The 21,804-nt window shown below is 42.4% G+C and overlaps 1 protein-coding gene across 2 annotated transcripts in view; it reads left to right on the top strand.

Annotated features, from left to right (window-relative positions):
• Positions 1-21,804, top strand: part of arhgef12b (Rho guanine nucleotide exchange factor (GEF) 12b) — a 37,437-nt gene that overhangs the window by 12,251 nt on the left and 3,382 nt on the right. Inside the window, exons 8-34 of one of the 2 annotated variants that reach the window (XM_080013785.1) lie at positions 2,885-3,001; positions 4,505-4,603; positions 4,952-5,062; positions 5,594-5,692; positions 5,775-5,817; positions 6,627-6,732; positions 6,902-7,039; positions 7,368-7,400; positions 7,619-7,733; positions 7,964-8,069; positions 9,121-9,384; positions 10,606-10,762; positions 11,416-11,582; positions 13,682-13,828; positions 14,693-14,778; positions 16,068-16,193; positions 16,527-16,641; positions 17,623-17,723; positions 18,140-18,217; positions 18,475-18,550; positions 19,014-19,181; positions 19,320-19,407; positions 19,485-19,562; positions 19,717-19,811; positions 20,355-20,651; positions 21,016-21,294; positions 21,421-21,671. In XM_080013785.1, the coding sequence (XP_079869911.1) occupies positions 2,885-3,001; positions 4,505-4,603; positions 4,952-5,062; positions 5,594-5,692; positions 5,775-5,817; positions 6,627-6,732; positions 6,902-7,039; positions 7,368-7,400; positions 7,619-7,733; positions 7,964-8,069; positions 9,121-9,384; positions 10,606-10,762; positions 11,416-11,582; positions 13,682-13,828; positions 14,693-14,778; positions 16,068-16,193; positions 16,527-16,641; positions 17,623-17,723; positions 18,140-18,217; positions 18,475-18,550; positions 19,014-19,181; positions 19,320-19,407; positions 19,485-19,562; positions 19,717-19,811; positions 20,355-20,651; positions 21,016-21,294; positions 21,421-21,671 (3,540 nt within the window). Of the gene's footprint in view, positions 1-2,884; positions 3,002-4,504; positions 4,604-4,951; positions 5,063-5,593; positions 5,693-5,774; positions 5,818-6,626; positions 6,733-6,901; positions 7,040-7,367; positions 7,401-7,618; positions 7,734-7,963; positions 8,070-9,120; positions 9,385-10,605; positions 10,763-11,415; positions 11,583-13,681; positions 13,829-14,692; positions 14,779-16,067; positions 16,194-16,526; positions 16,642-17,622; positions 17,724-18,139; positions 18,218-18,474; positions 18,551-19,013; positions 19,182-19,319; positions 19,408-19,484; positions 19,563-19,716; positions 19,812-20,354; positions 20,652-21,015; positions 21,295-21,420; positions 21,672-21,804 lie in introns of those variants that run through there. The other variant, XM_080013786.1, reaches the window with a different exon arrangement.

Genomic DNA, 21,804 nt, shown 5'->3' on the forward strand with positions numbered 1-21,804 from the left:
TTTGCTGGAAATACCACTCAGATTATGCATTCTAGCCATTCTAACATGCCTCTTTACCATCCTGTTCTGCGACGCTCTGATTAAGTTGGGTGGCGCCACCCTCCTGAGGCCCCTCGTTCTGTGAGCCAATGGGGTTTGAGCACAAGTTCCGGGTTCTGCGAGCCATTGGGGTTTGAGTTGTACTTCCAGGTTGCGTTGTATTAAGGCTGTGAACTTTCACTGATTTCACCTCATCAGTCCACCAAAATCTGTTTCTGAACAAATTTGAGGCGAGAAATAAGCAATCCAGTCGTTGAATCTTCCGTCATATGAAATCTACAAGGCCTCATTTAAAGTTAGTTCCGACTTTTGTTGCCATGTTTCAAGCTTTTGGATGACACCGCACACAGGGATTATTATTTTTTTTTCAGCTTAACGTAAATAAAATAAAATTATGGAGAAATGCACAGTGGATTGCCCGCCGTAGCCTAGAGTCGATCCTCTTTTTTTTTTTTTTTTTTTTTAAACATACAACAGAATTATATCTTAATACTTACATACTTACTACTTACATAATAGATACATCGTCTGCAGTTGCTTCATTGACAGTTGGTTTTAATTCCTCTTCTCTTTTAAAAGATTTGTGGTGGTCTGTGAAATCAACGGAGCAGTTTCCCTACGGAGCTTGTTATTCTCCAACTGTGGATGGTGATACTCAGATGGGGGGGCGGTTCAAATTCTACTGAGGCACCAAGTGACGTAGGAAGGGATTGCAAATCTGAAGGGCTAGTCTCACCACATGTTTTATGAAATAGACAGGAGGGCCACCCCCTGAAAGTCGATGAGTCTAATCATCAGTCGGGGATCCGTCAATCGACTGAGATTCTTCAAGTCGAGCAGTCGTTTTTTTTTTTTTGTTTTTTTTCGTTTTTGTTTTTTTTCCGGCAGTGTCCATTATAATAACAGGATAAAACTGACAGGGATAACATTTCAATGAGAAATTATAAACTAGCGCGCTCAAAGTCGGTGCCTTGGAGAGGGAGACAGGTGCGCAAAATGCTCCCCGATCACTCCCGCTCCGTGCGCCCCCAAGGGATGGCGCCCGAAGCGGCCGCCTATCTCACCTATAGGACCACAGAAAACAGCCATGTCCTGGTTGACCTGCGCAGGGGACTCTACACCTTTTAGCTGCTTGAAAACACACACACACACACACACAAACACACACACACACACACACACACACACACACGCATACACGGTGCATTGCACTGCCGCCTCACAGCAAGAAGGTCCTGGATTCGATTCCTGCCTGGGGCGCTGTTGGCACCGTGCTCCGGCGGGTTATCTCCCAAATAGGAGCCTTTCTGTGTGAAGTTTGCATGTTCTCCCTGTGCTCACATGGGGTTTGCTCCACCTAACATCAGTAAGGACCCCCACCAAAAACATCCACACATCATCGTCTGACCAGCGATGGACACTTGGTACCAGGTCCCCGGGCGCGTCAATGAATGCTGCCCTCTGCTCCTGGCTGTGCCCCCGGAGGAAGGACAAGCCAGGATGGGTTAAATGCAGAGGCCACATTTTACCTACCACCATCCAAAGCATGTGTTGTAGAGTGGTGTGTTGTGTGATAATTAAAGATTGTTTTTCTTCTTCTTCTATATATATATATACATTATTCAAGAGAGATCTGAGAGCACAATACAATGAAATTTCTTCTACGGAGAGGCCTGGTGTCAAAGGTTTATACTTTCATGGTATAGACCGAATAGTATTGATTTTATTGATCGGAAACATTCTCTGGCATTCAAAACCCAAATTTGAAAAATCTCTTCCGCATCAACCAAAAGCTAAGCCAGAGTTTACGGATTCATCAGAGGTTCAAATACTCTCCGAATCTCAGAAGTTAAAGAGTCGCAATTCATATCTAATCAGAAGGTCCCTGTCAGTCGTGGAACACACTCAACTTCTCCAGCTTTCTCACACGCCATCTGTTTTCGTCGGTCCGTGCCGACTGGTCCTGGAAACTTTGTTACAATCAGTTTGTACGATCTATTCATTTTGGGAGGAAAGACCAGATGCTGCTAATAAGAGATATGAAAATGACCAATTAAAAAAAGAAAGAAAAAACACAGTGCAAAAGGCTGCGTTCAGCCAATTAAGAATAAAGAATAAATAAGAACAGGAATAATAAAAAGCAACGGGGACACGTGTGACACCTATATCCGTCCTATTTAAAGTCTCAACAGAGTGCGTCTCTGACCCATTAAACTGTCTTTTCTGGAGAAGTCAAACACAGCGCTGTCGAGGGGGAGGAACCAGCACGGAAGCCTCGCTCCAAAAATGTGTGGGAGGAATGTATAAAAGGAGCCTTCCTGCTGACAGTGGAATCAGCTTTTTTATGGAAAGAATTCTGTCTCACAATTCACAAATACATGTGATGAAATCCACAAATCTGTGTTAAGGTTTTGGAAGTCAAAAACACAAAGTGAGAGTCCACACTCGATTGATGCAATATTTATTTGAACAAAAACAAATGTTTTTATACAAGTAAGACGTCATTTATTTGTTAGGGAAATATGGTAGGGACATTTATCCTTTTTTTGTTTTTGCATTCAAATTCTTAATGCAGATTTGTGGATTTCATTACATTTATTTGTGAATTGTAATAGAATTCCTTCCAGAGAAATGCAGATTCCACTTTAAGGGGGAAGTTTCCTTTTATCGCTTTCCCCTAAGAATAGCAGTGATAAGATTCTCTGGGGAACATTGCCATACAGAACATTTAATTTGGCCTCAATCTTTGTGTGTGTGTGTGTGTGTGTGTGTGTGTGTGTGTGTGTGTGTGTGTGTGTGTGTGTGTGTGTGTGTGTGTGTGTGTGTGTGTGTGTGTGTGTGTCAGATGCCGGGCAGCCCACTCCCAGACTGTCCCACCCAAAGTGAGACGCCCTGCCACAGCCCAAAGACCAGCCCCCGTGATGGCCTCAAGTTGCGCCTCTCTCCACAAACAGACGACCTGGTGAGAGGGACGACACGCGCACACACACACGCACGCACGCACGCACGCACGCACGCACGCAGGCACACAGACATAAACAACATTTATTCCAAGCACAGCCCTCAATAGAAACTTTAATATTACAGACATTTGCCGTCACTTACGGACATAGGTTTTAGTTTCAATAATAATTGCAATGTTATGCAGCACAGAACAATATAGTCTACTTGTAATGAAAAAGAACGATAGACAGACAGACAGACAGAGTAGAGTCAGAAGAGTCGGTTCTTCTTCTGATAGATAGATAGATAGTTGATAGATAGATATATAGATAGATACATACATACATACATACATACATACATACATACATACATACATACATACATACATACATACATACATACATACATACATACATACATACTTTATTCATCCTGGTGGGAAATTGCAATGTCCCAGCAGCTCACATCTAAACAATAGGCAGTAATAATGACAACCATAATAAAATATGAAAATCAAAATACGAAAAATAAAGTATCAGTATAAAATGACAAAAGTGAAAACTAATCACAGTTGTACACTGTACACAATAAAAAAAATAATAATAATTAAAAATAGGATTATGCAATCATACTATATGATTGTGTCATGTATAGGACAATGTCATGTTTTTACATTGGACCTGAGAAATTTTCATTTTCAGTTTGGATTTCCTTAAACGGTATTACATTTGACAATATCAATAAACCCTATAAAAATCGGTTAATGGAAAATGTGTTTCAAGCCAGTGGCGCCTTCAGAAAGTTGAGGTAATTAATACACTAAATGAAGACAAAAAATGAATTACGGTGCGAAAACTCCGAAGTCAGAGACACAGTTTCGCTGTGTGGGTACAAATGGAGGACCTTCTGTTTCGTATCATCTTCAAATTAAGGAATTATCTCTAATTCCTCACTTCAGAACCTCGGAGAGAAATGTGTTTGCACATGACAAGATTTCAGAAAGCCAAAAATTCCTCATGGCCTGCGATAGAAATGTGTGGTCTTGTAAAAGTGCCTGTAACGCTTTGGTCAGTATCTAGGTAGTTCCACTGACAAAGACTGACATTTATAACAGAGGTTCAAAAAATAAGGTAACGTTTTTTTTGTGGGTGGGGTCAGAGTGGAGGGATGTGGGACCATAGAGGAAATCCTGAAATCTTAAACACAGATTTCACATTTGGCCACCAAAAAACACCAAAAAAATAAAAATAAATATATATATATATATATATATATATATATATATATATATATATATATTTCCACAGTGAAATCCTTTTTGTGGCAGAGTTGAGTTCAGACAATCACTAATTTGAAGCAAATGTAAGGCTTTTTTAAAAATGTGTTCATTAGATACAGGCATGAGAACATGGACACCCTGCAGCCTCCAAATGATGATGAAGGACTGGGCACATACCTGTGAGCATGCAAGTGCGGTGTGTCTTTTCAATGCAAATATCCTGTTGCCTATGTCACTTAGGACCCTGGCTCCCAGTGCTTCGTGGCTATCCCTCTGTCCAAACCAAAGCCTCAGATCATCGGAGCGGAAGACGACTACTTCGACACACAGCGAGAGCAGGTGCTTGGCGAGAATGTTGCCGGAGCAGGTGACGAGTTACCTTTTTAGCGAAGTATAAAGGATGCACCGGCAAACTTGCCTTCGGAGAATCTGCTCCACCCAGGCGCTCCTCTGAGTAAACCTCCCGGGCAGTAGACTTGTGGCTTACAAAACAAGGCTCCAATCGTTCTAGAAGTTGTCACAGTATAAAGTTTTGTTTCTTTTTTTTTTTTTTTTTCATGTTCACTTAACAGTGAAACATGAGCGCTTCACGACAAAGGGTGACCTTTCATCCATCCTTTTATCCAAGTCGGCGTCTTCTAAACATCTTTTATAACGCGCTTCTTCCTGTTCGGCTCCCCCGTCCAGATGACCAGCCAGTGCAGTTGTTTTCAAAGCCTGGAGTCGCTGAAGTGCAGGCCGGCTCACCTGGCCGCATTCCTCCATCATGTGGTCTCTCAGTTTGACCCTGCACCTCTGGTACACACACACACACACACACACACACACACACACACACACACACACACACACACACACACACACACACACACACACACACACACACACACACACACACATACTGTATGCCAGAACCAACATCCTTCCAAAGTGGAGTCATAACACAGTCTTCAAAAAGAAAAATCCACGTCTTGGACAAAAGAAAGATTGTCTGGCCTAGAATTCTGTGTGTCAGGTTATTCAGATGAGTATGTGAAAATTTGTCTTCAGCTGTCTGACATCCTAATGTGAATTTGACAACGTTTTAAAAACAACCACATATAGAATCTGCACTCCATATTATAAAACCAAAAGTACGGGACGCTGAATTACTAGTATTACAGATCAACGCGTCGTAAAAAGCAATCCGAAATTATGCGTAAATGGGTGTGAAAGCGTACAGGCTAATTTGGCCTCAATCTTTGTGTGTGTGTGTGGGGGTGTGTGCGTGTGTGTGTGCATATGTGTGTGTGCGTGTGTGCATGCGTGCGTGCGTGTGGTCTTCTGTAGCTGTGCTACCTCCACGCTGACCTCCACAAGCAGACCAACCCCAAGGAGAGCAGACGCCTCTTCACTGAGTTCCACTCACTCTTCATGGATCGTGCAGCGGTAAGTTCAAGCAGTGCCGCGCCAACCTTTGCATCGGTCCTTTTGTTTTGGTCTCTCTCTCGCTGACTCTCTCTCCTTTCAGAATCTCAAAGTACCTGTGCCAGAGTCTGTGGCAGTGGAATTGGGTAAGAGCTGGCTCCTTGAAACAATTAGAGCCTCCGGTATTTTGGAGGGGTTTTTTTCTAGGGCCCTCGCTGCTGCAATAAGTTGCTTCCCCAGTCCATAGAGTTTTGACAGCTAACTCATTTTAACACCAAAACCTCAAGCTCTTGGTGAAACGGTAATTGGCAAAAGTGAAAATGGCTATCCAAGTGTGCATGCTCACCAAAACCATTCCTACCTTTGGGACTCTTCAACACAAGTTGATTCAGTCTGAATCAACTATACTATAAAATAGCTTTTACTTCGCCACAGCAGATCATCTGCCTCCAATAATAAGAAGGAGAATTTTAGGAAGAATCTTTATTTGACACACCACACTACAACACAACACATGCATACACACACACACACACACACACACACACACACACACACACATGCACATGCTTTGGATGGTGGCCGGTGAAATGTGGCCTCTGCATTTAACCCATCCTGGCTTGTCCTTCCTCCGGGGGCGCAGCCAGGAGCAGTGGGCAGCATTTGTGGATGCGCCCGGGGACCTGGTGATGAGTGTGCATCGCTGGTCAGACGATGATGGGTGCATGTTTTTGGTGCGGGTCCTTACTGACGTGAGGTGGAGGAAACCCCATGTGAGCACGGGGAGAACATGCAAACTCCACACAGAAAGCCTCCTATTTGGGAGATAACCTGCCTATCATGTACAATATATACTGTACATATATACAGTATATATAGACTGTATATAAAAAGGTTTATATATACTGTATATATAGTATAAGTGTGTGTGCATAAGTGTTTGTTTTGTGTGCAGAGCGGCGAAAGCTTGAATTAATCCCAGAGGAAATGTGTAAACAGTACAGCCAACTACTACAGGAAAGCCTCCTACCAGACATCCAGAAGAATCTGGAGGACTTCAGGTAACGTGCACACACACACACACACACACACACACACACACACACACACACACACACACACACACACACACACACACACTCACTTTTTCACATCCAATGTATAACGTGTCCCTGAATGTTGGTGGGCGAAACGGGGACAAAATGCTTCTCTTTCCCCCCCGGTGCACAGACAGAAGCGCAGCATGGGTCTGACCCTGGCGGAGGAGGAGCTGTGCAGGCTGGACGTGGCGAGGGACCGGGGACACCTGGGCCCCGACAAGGAGTGCCTGTGTGCTGAGCACATCGTCTCCAAGATAGAAGACATCTTGTGAGTGCCAGGACCAGGACTGCGTGACGCGTTTGTCTTGTTGACGCCAAGACTTTTGGCTGTTTAGGCCTCAGTCTATAAAAAGAGGACTTTCAATAAACGGCGATTATACTATTCAATAAGCTGTTATAAAGAGATAAGAAATAAACTAGGATAAACAAGTCTAAGTCAAAATGAAAGGCATTTAAAAAGATGACACGTGGATATATGATTTAAGATGTTCTCACACTTTCATACACAGTTATTCTTTCCTGCCGTCTTAGTGACTTTTGTTTGTTTTTGTTTTTTGTTTAATTGGGTTTTCCTTTTGTCTTTGTGTCTCTTGCAGGTTGACATCGCAGCCCACAGAAGAGGAGAAGTGGTGAGAGGAAAATGTTTTTTCTTTTCTGTTTTATTTTAATTTAATCTCATTATCAGTGCAGTTTGGGTAAATTCATCCTCACACAAAAAAAAGAAAAACAAAATTAAATAAGTCAGTGAATGAACAAATGAATACAGGTATTTTGGTGAAAGTGGTGAAACTATAGACAATATCCACACACAATCTTTTTCTTTGTTCTGTTTCTTTGTATATCACAGCTCAACAATGCAGTATGTGATCGTTACCTATATGAAGCACCTCGGGGTGAAAGTCAAGGAACCTCGCAGCCTGGAACCCAAGCGGGCTCGTATCAACTTCCTGCCCAAGATCAAGGTGTCTCCAGCTAGAAATGCAAAACCTGCTGTCTCAATCTCTCACGCATGCAGGCACACTGTAAAACACCTATCCACGCTCATCCTAGTGGAAATCAATTTGTTGTATCTTGCGATAATAACCACAGCCATAAAAAATGTCTGATTCAAGAACTCAAAGGCAAAGAAATTATTGTTATAATTAATATTGCGTGAAATGAAGTACTCCAATTGTGTGAATTCAACATGCAGAAGAGCATCAAGCCTGAGAAAGAAGGGGAAGAGAAGGTGAAAAAGCCTCGCTTTCCCAACATCCTCGGGCAGCCACGGTGGCCAAGCCGAGTGGACTCCACCTCCAGTGAGTAGAACAAGCTCCATTCTTAGAGGGTATTATAACCAACCAGGAAAGTATTATAAAATAGAGTATTATAATGAAGAGTATGATAAAGGAAAGTAATCTAAGGTAGTATTATAAAGGAAAGTATTATAAAAGAATATTATAAGGGAAACTATTATAAAGGAAAGTAATATCAGAGAGTATTCAAAAGGAATGGATTATAAGAGAGCATTATAAAGGAGATTATTATCAAGGAAAGTATTATAAGAGAGTATTATAAAGGAAAGTATTATAAAAGAGAGTATTGCAAGAGACCATATAAAGGATAAGATTATAAAGGAGAACATTATAATGAGAGTATTATAAGACAGTATTATAAAGGAGAGTATTATAAGAGAGTATTATAAAGGAAGTATTATAAAACAGAGTATTGCAAGTATTATAAAGGAGAACTTTATAAAGGAGAGTATTATGAGACAGTATTATAAAGGACAGTCTTATTATAGAGTATTATAAAGGAGTATTATAAAAGAGAGTATTATAAAGGAGTATTATAAAAGAGAGTATTATAAAGGAGAGTATTATAAAGGAGAGTATTAAAAGAGAGTTTTATAAAGGAGAGTCTTATAATAGAGTACTATAAAGGAGAGTATTATAAGAGCATTATAAAGGAGAGTATTACAGTATAAGAGTGTATCATTGTAAGAGACTATTATAAAGGAGAGTATTATAGAGGAGACAGAGCACTGAATGGAATAGATGCAGCAGCATAAAACCTGCTGTCTGCACAATCTCTGTGTTCACAAGAAAATCCACCAATGGTAGTTTCAGGTTCATGATTATTAGGTTACTATCATACCTGAAGCACTCTTGTTGGATTTATTTAGTAATCAGGATGTGATGATTATCTCAAATTGAAATCGATGTTCTTGATATCTGTTCTCCCAGTGAGAAGACCTCGATGAGTGTCATTTTGAACAGCACGAACATCCTCCACACTTACCCTCTCACACTCCTGAAAGACAACATCTTACTATCTAATAATTAACATTGATATTAATGCAACATCCAGTCACCAAGGCGTTGGAGCTGAACAAGCAGCGGTCGCCCAAGCAGCACCCCCACCAGGACGCAGCAGTCCCGGACCCGGTCGACCTCACTGCCACCGCCACCACCTCCTCCTCCTCCTCCTCCTCCTCCTGCGCCCGAACCGGCGGAAGCCAGTCCAGCGACAGCTCGGACATGGGCATCCACGTCTCACCGCTGGCGACTTCCCCTCCACACAGCGCCGCGGCCAGTCATGTGTCGAATAACAGCGGTCAAGACTCAGACTCTGGTAATGTGCTGCTTTAAATTTGTACTGAAATACGACGAGTACTGAAATCCTCTACACGACACAGCTTTTGTATCTGCGCCGGGATCTCTGTCAAGTTCAATTTTTAGCCGAGGATTATGACAAAATCGTGGTCAAAGACTCCCTATATTTAGTAATAACCAGTCTATTGTTGCTGATGGTAATAATTCAAGCTTTGAATAGACTGGGTCCCCACAAAGATCCATACCGGGTCCGCTACTATTTAATTTACATATGAGCATTAACGTTTCCTTCCCAACTGAGCACTGTTTTCACTCCAAATCAGGCCTTCTCCAGCTACACTTTGCCTGATGACCTCCAGACATCTTTAATTCATTTTAAGCTTTTTTTTTTGTTATCATGGAAAAAAACAAACAAAAAAAATGCTTATAGGCCATTGGAAGTCATTGTTTACACGAAACAAGATGAAAATTCCACGCAGGTTTGAGAATCCAGAAGCGACACCAACCTGGGACGAAAGTGAAGCATTTTGTAACAAGTGGTGCCAAAATGTTGGTAAACACATCAACTCAACCAGACTCAAGAAAATAACAAATAAACCAAATCTCATCTATGGTCAGAAATGACAGACTGAGAGAAAGTTGATGAGATGAAAGACAGATTACTTTGTGACAAGGCCTTCCTGGAGAAAGGGCTTAAGCCATACATTTTCAGCTGGTTTATATCAGGGGTGCTCAAATTTTTTGGCTAGGGACCCCTAAAAACAAAAAAAGAACTCTCACGACCCCGTCATTCAGACTTGCCGATGTTCAATTTTACAACAGCATAGTTTATAATTATGTGATGTTAATAACTAACCGTTTAACAGTAATCCGACACACAAGAATTTTGAACGATTAATACTATCAGTTAAACAGTAAAAAAAAAAAAAAAAAAATATATATATATATATATATATATATATATATATATATATATATATATATATATATATATATAAATATATGTATATATATATATATTTTTTTAAGTATTTAAAAAAAAAGTTTGTTTCCTAAATACAACTCATGACACATGCAACTAGGGCTGTGGCGATTACTGCAATACCACGGTCACGTGACTTCACCGCAGGGGGACCCGCAGTTTGAGAACCCCCTGGTCCGTACAGTAGGTCTTGACATGTTTTTTGTCTTATTTACTTTATGAACTTGTGTCCATCTATGCTCTCCTTTTTTGCTCCAGGACTCACTCCTTCTTCCACCTCCTCCCGGCAAAACGAGATAATTCACTCTGGGGAAAACCAGGACGGCCTCCCCACCCCAGGTACCGCGTCAACCCACTTCGACTTCAGCCCGAGCACCTTGGACCAGCTACCAGAGGAGGAGCAGGAAATGAACAGGTATTTCTAGAATTTGATTAATTTCTAGATGAATATAATTTCTAGATTAATTTCGCTTGACATATTAGCTCGTGCTAATGTTTGCAGGTAACAAAATACTAGTAGAATTCACGAGGGATTGTCATGGGTGTGTGTGTGTGTGGGGTTTTTTTTGTGTGTGTTGTGAGTGTGTGGGGAGTTTGGTATGGAGTTCACTGTGCGTAAAGTTTAATGTTATCTGAAAGATCAATTGTGAAGTCAACATTGTGACTCAACATTCTATAAAATGAATTAATAGTTTTGAAAATCAGCCCCAATGACCATACCTTGACTTGACTTTTTTATGGTTCACAATAAAAGTAATATTTTTCATATTTTAAATTTACCAACGTAATTTATTTTGTCTACTGCAAAAACTGGAGAGAAAAGTCATCACTGCTTTCAAAAAGAAAAACCTCCACCCCTTCATTCATCTGTTCTCTCTTCTTTTGTCTGGATGTGTCATGTCATCCCCACCCTCTTTTTTATCCTCCTGTTAAAAATCCCTGCTCACACACACACTCTCACACACACACACACACACACACACACACACACACACACACACACACACACACACACACACACACACATACATACACACACACATACACACACACAACCACTGGCTGTAGGGTAGAGGGTCTGGGCAGTCCGTCCGAGGTCCTGGGCGAAGAGGAGCGGGGAGCGGAGGGTCCGGCCCGATGCCATGAGGACCCCCTGAACTGGCAGCGACTGGTGAGCCGCGAGGTGCTGGCAGGCCTGGCGCCACAAGAGATCAAGAGGCAGGAGGTCCTCAATGGTGAGCTCGAGAAAGTCTGGTTCTGTCTTGAAATGTCTTGGTTCTAGGACATGTTGATGAGGTCAGTTTTACTGGATTTATTTAGAGCAGTCGGTAAACTATTCGATGAATCCAAAGTATAAGTGAAAAAAAAATAATGGTGATAATAATTCTAATTACAATAATAATAGTAATAATAATTTATTATTATTATTATTATTTGAATCATTTTAATAAAATGCCGAAAAACACCCAGTTATTATATACACCAACATATGTGTTATCACAAAAGCAACATGTTTAATGGGAAATAAACAGATAAGTGATTAAATGCGGGCCAGAGATAAAATGCATGGCAAAAGCAGAAAGAAGAGTGGTGTAGTTTTATCACCACGTTAAGAATTAAAATTGCACTCGTTAAAAAGGGGATCAATTTACGTAGCGTTATAGGATCATTAATTATTAAATTATCATATTAAATGATATATGTTTACGGGGCACCGCTACGGGACAATTGCATTCATCTCTTCAGGAACACGACCAACAACCTCTTTCCAATAAATGGATTTATTTCATCATGCAAATATACTTAAATAAATTAAATAATCGTAAACATATGAACAATTAATATAATAGAAAAATAAATGACAAAGACGATAAAAGGTAAATTAAATAAATGATAAAGTAAATAAACAATGAAAGCAGGATTTTAAAATGGTGACAAACTTGAACTCATAGACAATAGTGCATTATAATAGGTAAGGAAGTTATGTGAGGAGAAACTAAGGGGAAACTAATAAAATTCCACACATCAACCGTATCATAAAGTCGATTTGGCAGCCTTTCGCCTTCGGATCGTCGAGTCGCAGTGGGAAGACGCAGCACTCTGCAGCACTGGTAGACCGAGTGGAGTCGTTGGGTCTTTGAGTGAGGACCCGCCTCAAGGCTCAGTGGTTGAATGCTTCTTTTTAACACTTGTGACTGAGGAGGAATTTGCGGATCTCCTTCCTCAAAGCGGCGGCGGAGGCCGTCATGTTATGTTTCTTTCAGTTCTTTTAACTGGCTGTTAATTCTTCCTAACTAGAGAGTGTAACTCCTCACATGCAAAAGTCACGGATCTTCACCCAACACCATGTTCAAACCAGTTAATGATCTCAAAACAAACTCTTTCAAAACCATTCTCTCAGTAACATAACATTCGTGGCTAGTTGACAATTAAGACAGTTTCTAATTACTAACTGTAAAAAACATAATTTTAATAAAAGGCATAAAATTATCACCTTTAATTTGATTATATCACACAAAATGGCCGTTGTAATATGACTTTTGTCGCTGTTTCCCTCGTTGGCCACTAGACCTGGCAACCTGGCGACGTGAGCGTTAATACATTTTAAATGAGGTCATGTAACTTTGCCAATTTACATTGTGCACAATGCACAAAAGTGTTCCGGATCCTGTGATCTCAGGGAGGGGGTTCCTACCCCACCCTGAGTCCTCAGATCGAGGGATACCATGATCTTCATACAGTTAGGCCACACTGAGGTTGATTAAAAAAAAGTGGAGATAAGCTGAGATGAGTGTCTGCCAATCACAAACTTTAGCATTGGTATGACCTCAAAAATTTCACATTTTTCCATTTTCCCATAGATTTCGTCGTCATGTTGCTGGAGTATTTTACTCAACAACAAAGCTACATTGTTCAGGGCGATTTGATTCCCTTGAAATTATTCGTTGTTGTCTCGCGCTGGGCGCTGGGCTGGGCGCTGGGCTGGTCTCTCAAAATGAGCATTGAGTAAATTTTACCTCTATTTGTCCAACTCAAAAATGAGTAATAATTGGTGAATCAATCAATCAATCAATAAATACATGGTGACAGCCCTGAAGGTTTGGTTTCTTTATTGGGTCGTCCAGATCGCTGAAAAAGTAAATGATTGGAAAACTCGTCACTCCTGAGAAATTTTGATAGTTACAATCGTATGAATGTATGTGTGTGTGTGTGTGTGTGTGTGTGTGTGTGTGTGTGTGTGTGTGTGTGTGTGTGTGTGTGTGTGTGTGTGTGTGTGTGTGTGTGTGTGTGTGTGTGTGTGTGTGTGTGTGTGTGTGTGTGTGTAATGCCTCAGAGCTGCTGTACACAGAGAGAGCCCACCTGCGGATGCTGAAGGTGCTGGACTGCGTGTTCTACCAGAGGCTCAGCAAAGACGGCATCCTCCCTCTGGAGGACATCCGCCACATCTTCGCCAACCTGGAGGAGATCCTGCAGCTGCACGGTAGCCTTGTAACACACACGCACACACATACACACAGCATTTTATGACTTTTGGGGGTACATTCTACCAGGGCGAGGTATTATCTACACATACTAGATATACATATACTTTACAATAAAAACATGTCTGCCTTGCCCTCTAGCAAGGCACTGGCTCTAGAGTTGGTCCCTGGGCACCAGACAGATTCTGGGTGTGTGCAAAAGTGCTTTTTCTTTTAACAGAAACACACATTGGAGCCATTTACTCTTACTGTACACACATTTGTTTTTATGTTTGGCTCACTAGCTAAACTCAAACCACAGAATGTTTCAATACACAATAGTATTAAAGCGGTGCACTTGATTTCCATGAAAGTATTGTCAAGTCACATTAACCTGTAATTCATTTTTATTTCTGGTCCCTTATTTGTTGTTAGTGCTTGTACATATGGTGCATTTTATGTGTTAGGGGCCCGTGGGAAAATTATATAAAGCCTCAAAAGTGGCCCGGAACGGTGAAAAATAAATTGAGAACTGTTGCCATGAAGCACAGAGGCAATCCAAAGAATTTTCAAGTGAATGGATTAAAAAGTTTCACAAGGGATCAAAATATCACATTTTGATTATTGAACCTGTGACCTTTTCACAAGACTGATTTGCTGAGCTTTGAAATTCTGGGGTGAAAAAGTACCGCTCCCTTTTTTGGCAAAGGAAAAATACTCTTTGTCATGTTCTTCATGAAGGGAAGAATGTAGCTAGAGGAATGGGTGGATGAAGCACAGAACTAAACTACCACACACTTGGGATATAAACAGGCCAGATAAACAGGCATGTGGAAAGAAACAAAGATTGATGTGAGCATGTTTCTCATTTTTTCTCCTTACAGGATCTATTACTGAGCAGATGGCAACGATAAGGAACAATAGTGAGACGTCTGTGATCGGCAATATAGGAGACGATCTCCTAGCGTGGGTGAGACACATTAAAGGGGGCCTATTCTACTTTTCCTTATTTTCTGTCATATATATATTGTTATAATGTGGGATGTTCATATTAGACATGGCCAAAAGTGTCAAATAATGAGGTAAACTAATGACAAAGTAATCGCTGTGCGCAAAACGCTCAGGCTTTCGACCGCATGGTTTACAAAGGTTTTTTCAACTCTCTGCACAAGCTGACGTCAACTCGTCACAGATTTCTTTATATGGTCATCTGCTCCATCCGATCCGCTGTGCGTTTCTCCAAACAAAACCAATAAAAACAGTGTTTTTATTGAGGATGTATTTATTTATTTTAATAAAAAAAACGCGTGCAAGAGTCCCGGTGCGTCGTGGTGCGGTGTCCACAAGCCTGGGGCACGTCAATGAAAGTCGGAACTAACTTTTAAATGACACCTTGTAGATCTAATATGAGTGAAGATTCAGCAACTGGATTGCTTATTTCTCGCCTCAAATTTGTTCAGAAACAGATTTTGGTGGACTGGTAAGGTGAAAGCAGTGAAAGTTTAAAGAGTAAATACAACGGAAGTCGGAAGTCATGCTCAAACACCTTTTGCTCACCGACCTCGGGGCCTCAGGAGGGTGGCTCCTCCCACTTAAACAGCCCACTTTGAAAGAAGAGGTTTATATTTTATATTTTATATAAGTAAAATCTGGGGTGGTCCACTACGAATGACAGTAAAAAGATTTGTTCAATTTTTCTTTCATTTGAGTCAGTTGGTTTCAGAAGAGTCGGAAAAGGGTCTGTTTGTTCAGAGTTGTGAGCGGAATTCTCATAAGAATTATTTAATTCTCTCAAAACTATTTACACAGGTGGAAAGCAAAGTGTAAATCAGTCCCATTCAATATGAATTTTGGAAAATGCCGTTTTTTCATATTAAGCTTCACAAATTCGCAACTCATGGATCTCGTTCGCGAAACGGTTCAGGAGTCATTGCCTCTGCTTGATGCACATGCGTGACTTATCACTCAGGGCTCTGGGCTCCTTTCGTGTCGAGTTTCAGTTCAGCCAGTGTGTCTGGCTGCTGTTACCAAGTCGCCAACTAACGACTCTTTTGGTGGACTCACTCCCAACTCCTGAGTCATTTCAAAGATTCCTTCGTGATGAACGAATCGTTCGCGAGTGTTGCATCACTAACTGACTGAGGAACCAGAACAAAAGATTCCATGAACACTGGTTCCCATGAAGAAATTTTACGTGTGTGTGTGTGTGTGTGTGTGTGTGTGTGTGTGTGTGTGTGTGTGTGTGTGTGTGATCTCCAGTTTGGAGGGGAGGAGGAGGAGAAGTTCAAGCGTGCAGTGGGGACATTCTGCAGTAACCAGCCTTCAGCCTTGGAGCTTATCAAGACGAGACAGAAGAAAGAGCAGCGGTTCACCAGCTTCATGCAGGTCAGTCTGGGGGAAGTTCCATCCTTTCAAGTTTAAACGCGTGCTTTTCCTTTCTACCGCGAGAGAGAGCAATATTTTCGTCAAACCGCTCTCCCAAATGGAACAGTATGTAGAATATGTGAGCTCAAACGGTTCACATAACCCACAGGGGGCTTTTCGGGGCTTTAGGCCCAGTCTTCATATCTGCTTGGTGGAATCAGCTCATTCTGATTCTGATTCTAATTCTGATTCTGATGTGGGTGCCTCTTACCCCAGAGTTACATATTAGACAACTGGCTGGCTATGAGAGGTAAAAACAATGCTTCTTTTTGTTGTTGTTATTTCCTCCTCCAGGAAGCTGAGAGTAACCGCTTGTGTCGCAGGTTGCAGCTGAAGGACATTATCCCTGTGGAGATGCAGAGGCTGACCAAATATCCACTGCTGCTGGAGAATATAGCCAAGTACACAGGTAGGGTGGTTTACAGACAGCACTACATCTGTGAGAGACGAACCAATAAGGGAAAATTAATGTTAATAATTCTAGTCTCTTGGGAGTCATTCCCCTCCAGTCACTTGCGAGTGCCACACCTAGACAACTTAAGCCGGTGTTGCCTTTAAATGAAACTCAGAAAAATGTAACCCGTGCTGCGTTTTCAAAACATGTGACACAAACAGCCAATCAGACAGGGCAGAGAAACAACCATGTGACACAAACAGCCAATCAGACAGGGCAGAGAAACAACCATGTGACACAAACAGCCAATCAGACAGGGCAGAGAAACAACCATGTGACACAAACAGCCAATCATATAGCAGGAGCGCATGTGCGTCCTCCGCTCTCACCCCGGCCGCGGCGCTCCCCGGTCGGGCAGCGCGCAGCGGGGACGAGGCCTCCCGGAGCTGATACGGTTGGTCTTCCTCAAATGGCAATTTGAACTCAAACTCGGTCTTGTCCCTGCGCGAGCCCGGCCTGGCCCCCATCCCCGCAAAAGTCGAGTCAAACAAAGGATCGTGATTTTCAGTGACGTCTGGTCTGAAAGAGTCCCTCTGTCCCTCGGTCTGCTCCAAATGTCCCCGAATATAATCATAGAGCGCGATTCGGGAACCTGTAATACATACATGACTAAATAGGATCCTGTGTAATGCTGCTTGCAGCTCTAATTATTATTATTATTATTATTATTATTATTTATTTTTAAATTATTTTATTTATTTTTTTATTAATGTTATTATTATTATTATGAAATCCCATCCAAAAGTATTATTTCAGACCAGAATCTCTAAATAGAACCGTTTCTACCATTTCAAAGCTCATACCATGAGACCATCATCATCATCATCATGAATTTAGACATCTACATTTCATACTGTATCAGAGAAAGACCATATATATACCTATAAACCATAATAACAATTGATGTATTAAGCACACACACACTCTCTCTGTCAGAGGACGCTGAGGAGAGGGATAAGGTGAAACAGGCGGCGGAATGCTGCAGGCAGATCCTCAACTACGTCAACCAGGCCGTCAAGGAGGCCGAGAACAAACAGGTAAACTGCAACACATCAATTACGAATAGATATATGTATAATATATTACAATTGCTATTTCTTCAAATATAGTCCAATTTGTGAAGAGTTCGGATCAGTGCAAAGCGCAGCTGCACTTGAATGTGTCCAGATTCAGAGAGAATCTCAGAAGAATATCCTCTTTCATCACACGGCACACACACCACAACACCACGCCACTGTGTGTACAGTATCATCATACGGTGTTCTCTGAGCCATTTCTCGGTCAAAAATCAGAAGATGAACATATATATACATACATACAAATATACTGTGTATATATACATACATATACGTCCATTTGAGCGTCATTAAGGAGGCGATGAAGTTATGAATCAAGAGAAAACCATGAATCTCCCATTTTTTATTTTGACCTCTGTCCCTAACTGTTACGTCAGAGGTTGGAGGATTACCAGAGAAGGTTGGATCTGTCCTCGCTAAAGCAGAGTGAGAACCCCATGATCCTTGAGTTCAAGGTAAACAACTGTAGCCCTGTGTTATAAACCTTTTTTTTTATTTGTACCTTCAATTGTTGATAATACAATAATAATAATAATAATAATAATAATAATAATAATTATTATTATTATTATTATTATTATAATCAGAACAGATTTTTTAAAACAAATGTATTTTTTAGATTTAATTTACAGTATTCATATGGCAGTATGGGTCAATTTCTATTTATGAATGTGACTGACATGTTTTTGTTGGTAATACTTGCTTACAACAGAATCTGGATTTGACAAAAGGAAAGATGGTGCACGAGGGGCCGCTCTCCTGGAAGGTCAATAAGGACAAGACAATTGGTACATTTTCAAACTTGCAAACACAAATACACAGGTGCTTTGCGTATACACTTCAGCCTTTTCTGGGATTATCGATTTCAGATTTGATCACCTGTTGAAATTTAATCTAAAAATACAGTCACGGTGCTGAACCCAAGCAAAATGTATTGACGATCGCAAGGAATCCATTGTACATTTGTTTATTGTAGATTGCAGTGATGACGTGCTTCTGTGATATTTTTAGTTCATCAGCACACAGATGGAACTTTTGAGCCCCATTGAGCCATCGTGCAGTTTTAACCCCAAAGAATCAATTTTCGAATACACCTTTCACTCCATTGATCGCCGGCCCTTTGTTCATCTTGGTGTAATGTGCATAGTTTTAGGCACAGTTTGGCTTTAAACACACCAACCTGTTAGTTGTCCATATGAATCCTGTAGTGTACGACTGAATTATTGTAGTTTCTGTCTCTCGGTTGTCCAGAGCTCTACACCATCCTGCTGGAGGACGTCCTGGTCTTACTCCAGAAGCAGGACGAAAGGCTGGTCCTCAAATGTCACAGCAAGAACTTGGCGGGCACCGCTGACACCAAGCACATCTTTAGCCCCATCATAAAACTCAACGCTGTCTTGGTGCGCTCTGTGGCCACCGGTGAGGTCAAATACATCGCATCAGCGCTCTGTTCCATCTCATCCAGAATAAGGAAGTCATTCATTAATCCACCCATCTGTCTCCCTAATATTCGTCTCTATGGGTTATAATGCACTTTCTGCCTTTCTGTCTCCGCAGACAACAAGTCATTTTTTGTGATATCCATGTCAGACAACGGTGCCCAGATCTACGAGCTGATGGCCCAGACCGTGTCTGAGCAGAGGACGTGAGTATGGCACCTATTACAGTAACGATCCACCTTCTGCTTCTGTTTCGGCTCTCTCATGACCTCTGTTCATTCAGGTGGCAGCGTCTGGTCACGCAGTGTGCTGAAGCCATGAAGGTCAGACTACGCAGTGTTAGGCCTCTAGCCCAGACAGAGTGAGTCCCCTGATGTCCAATAGGTTGCCATAGTTGTTCCTTTAAGCTCTCTAATAGTCTAATGTGTGTGCGTGTGTGTGCGTGTGTCTGTGTGTGTGCGTGTGTGTGCGTGTGTGTGTGTGCGTGTGTGTGCGTGTGTGTGTGTGTGTTTCAGCACTGAGCGGGACACTATTGAGATCATTAACACTGGAATGTCCAATCCCAGCGGAGATCTTCACTGCACATCGACAGGAATCACTCGATCTCCAGGTAGAATTCTCCTGCCACTCGTGTCCACGTTCCACTAAAGGCCTTTGCTCGCACCAGAAATGCACAGCGCCAGTTTCCTTTTGGTGTCTTGGCGAAGTTGCCGGCACCGGTCTCTCGAGTGCAGAAGAATTGTATAAAATTGGATTCAGAGTTTTGCCCGTCTTCAGCGCCACAAATCTGCGCGTCAAACTTTACCAAATTTTGAACAATGGACTGATTCCCCGATTGTGACAATTGCCTTATTTCAATTTTTACAATCAATCTTACTTATTCAAATGCATTGAATAAAGAAATAGTGAAAATATGAACAAAAGACATTTTAATAGCTTCCTTTAAGCTAAAGTTATGCCAGCAACCATGACTTGATACTGCAATGATACATATCTTCAGCAGTGACCCGTTGTTCTGCAAAAATTGTAGCGACAGATCCCGTGTCTTTTCAGCCAGCACTCATATGTCCACAATATTATCGTCCATGTTGTAATCAAACATCAGAGAGGACTGTTGGAGCAGCTACATTACACAGGCTCCCTTTGTTCACAGATAAAGACAATCCGTCTCCTCCAAGTCTCGGAGCTCTGCCAACTACCAGCACTAACCCCTTTGAGGGCCTCGAATCAGACGATGAGGGCGAGGGGTTGGCAGTGACAGACAGAGTGGAGGAGGAGGAGGAGGAGGAAGAGGCAGATGAGGATGAGCTGGAGGCCTTCCTAGACGGGGAGCTTGCAGACAGGCTGCCCCTGCTGAGGGAAAGGTCCCGTCAGGGCTTCGCCATCAACAGCCAAGAGCACGCAGCTTTCAGCCTACCTTCCTCCAGGGCTGACGAGGCTCTGCAGACCTGTGGGTTACATGTTGCACACACCCCCCGCCCCCCATCCCTGAGTTATCTGAATGGTTGTGTGTGTGTGTGTGTGTGTGTGTGTCCAGTCACACAGCCGCATACACAACCACTGACTTTTCTGACTGGACAAAAAATTCCAATGAAAGAAATTGAACAATGCAAATTCACTTCCGGTTTGGTAATAGTTGTGATGATAAAATTCCCTAAAAACCGAAAATCGAATCATTTCCTTGACACATCACAAACTGAATTTAAAAAATGATTCATTTTGGGCTCTGTGAATTTCAACAGAGCAAAATAGGGCTTAGTGTGGGGGGGGGAAAAAAATCCTTTAATCCTTTCCCATTTGCGGCATTTCTCCAGTGGCTACATTGAAGCAGGTCCTCCTCGAGCACATGACAAACAGAGAACAGGAGGCTGAGTTGGAGAAGAAAGGGCCCCCGAGCCCTCTCTGCTCCCGCGAACGTGCGCCGAGAGCCAGCTCCACCGGGAGCTCTGAGAACACAGTGGGGCGGGCGAGGGGGGAGGAGCCCCGCGCTGGTTCGGCTGAGCTCGGAGCAGCCGAGAGGAGCGGTGAAAAAGGGTGGGACCTTGAGCACCCCCCCGGACCCCTGGAGCTGTTTGAGACACCCAAAAGCAACGGTGGGTGGTGGTGGTGGTGATGTCTCTTTGTTTATTTTCATTACATTTTCACCTGAGTGGTTCAAGATTCCTTGACGTTGACCTTCAGTTTATACCTCTGTCGCATGTGTGCCTCTCCTCGCTTAGGCAGGTATGTGGTGCTGGATTCCTGTGTCGGTGGCTCGGAGAGCAGCACGGATGATGACGGAGGAGGCGGAGGTGTAGGGGGAAGGGGCCCGGCGGAGGACATGGAGATGGACCCGGAGATCGACCTGACGAAGCTGCTGTCCTCCTCCTCGCAGACAGGGGGCAACAGCGGCGACGGAGGTGGCCCCAACCTCAGCCGTCAGCTCATGACCCACTTGCGCCTCCTGCAGGCCAGCCTACAACATCTGAAGGTACCGCTCAAAGGTTATTGGGCCTCATTCTGCATGTGTATGACTGTAACAGGCTGATTACATGTGTATGACTGTAGCAGTTTTGCTTGGTGGGCAAGATGGATCAAGCCCGAAGCAGATGGAAAATATGTCA

This window comes from Zeus faber (genome assembly GCF_960531495.2).
Source record: "Zeus faber genome assembly, chromosome: 14".
Classification (NCBI taxonomy): domain Eukaryota; kingdom Metazoa; phylum Chordata; class Actinopteri; order Zeiformes; family Zeidae; genus Zeus; species Zeus faber.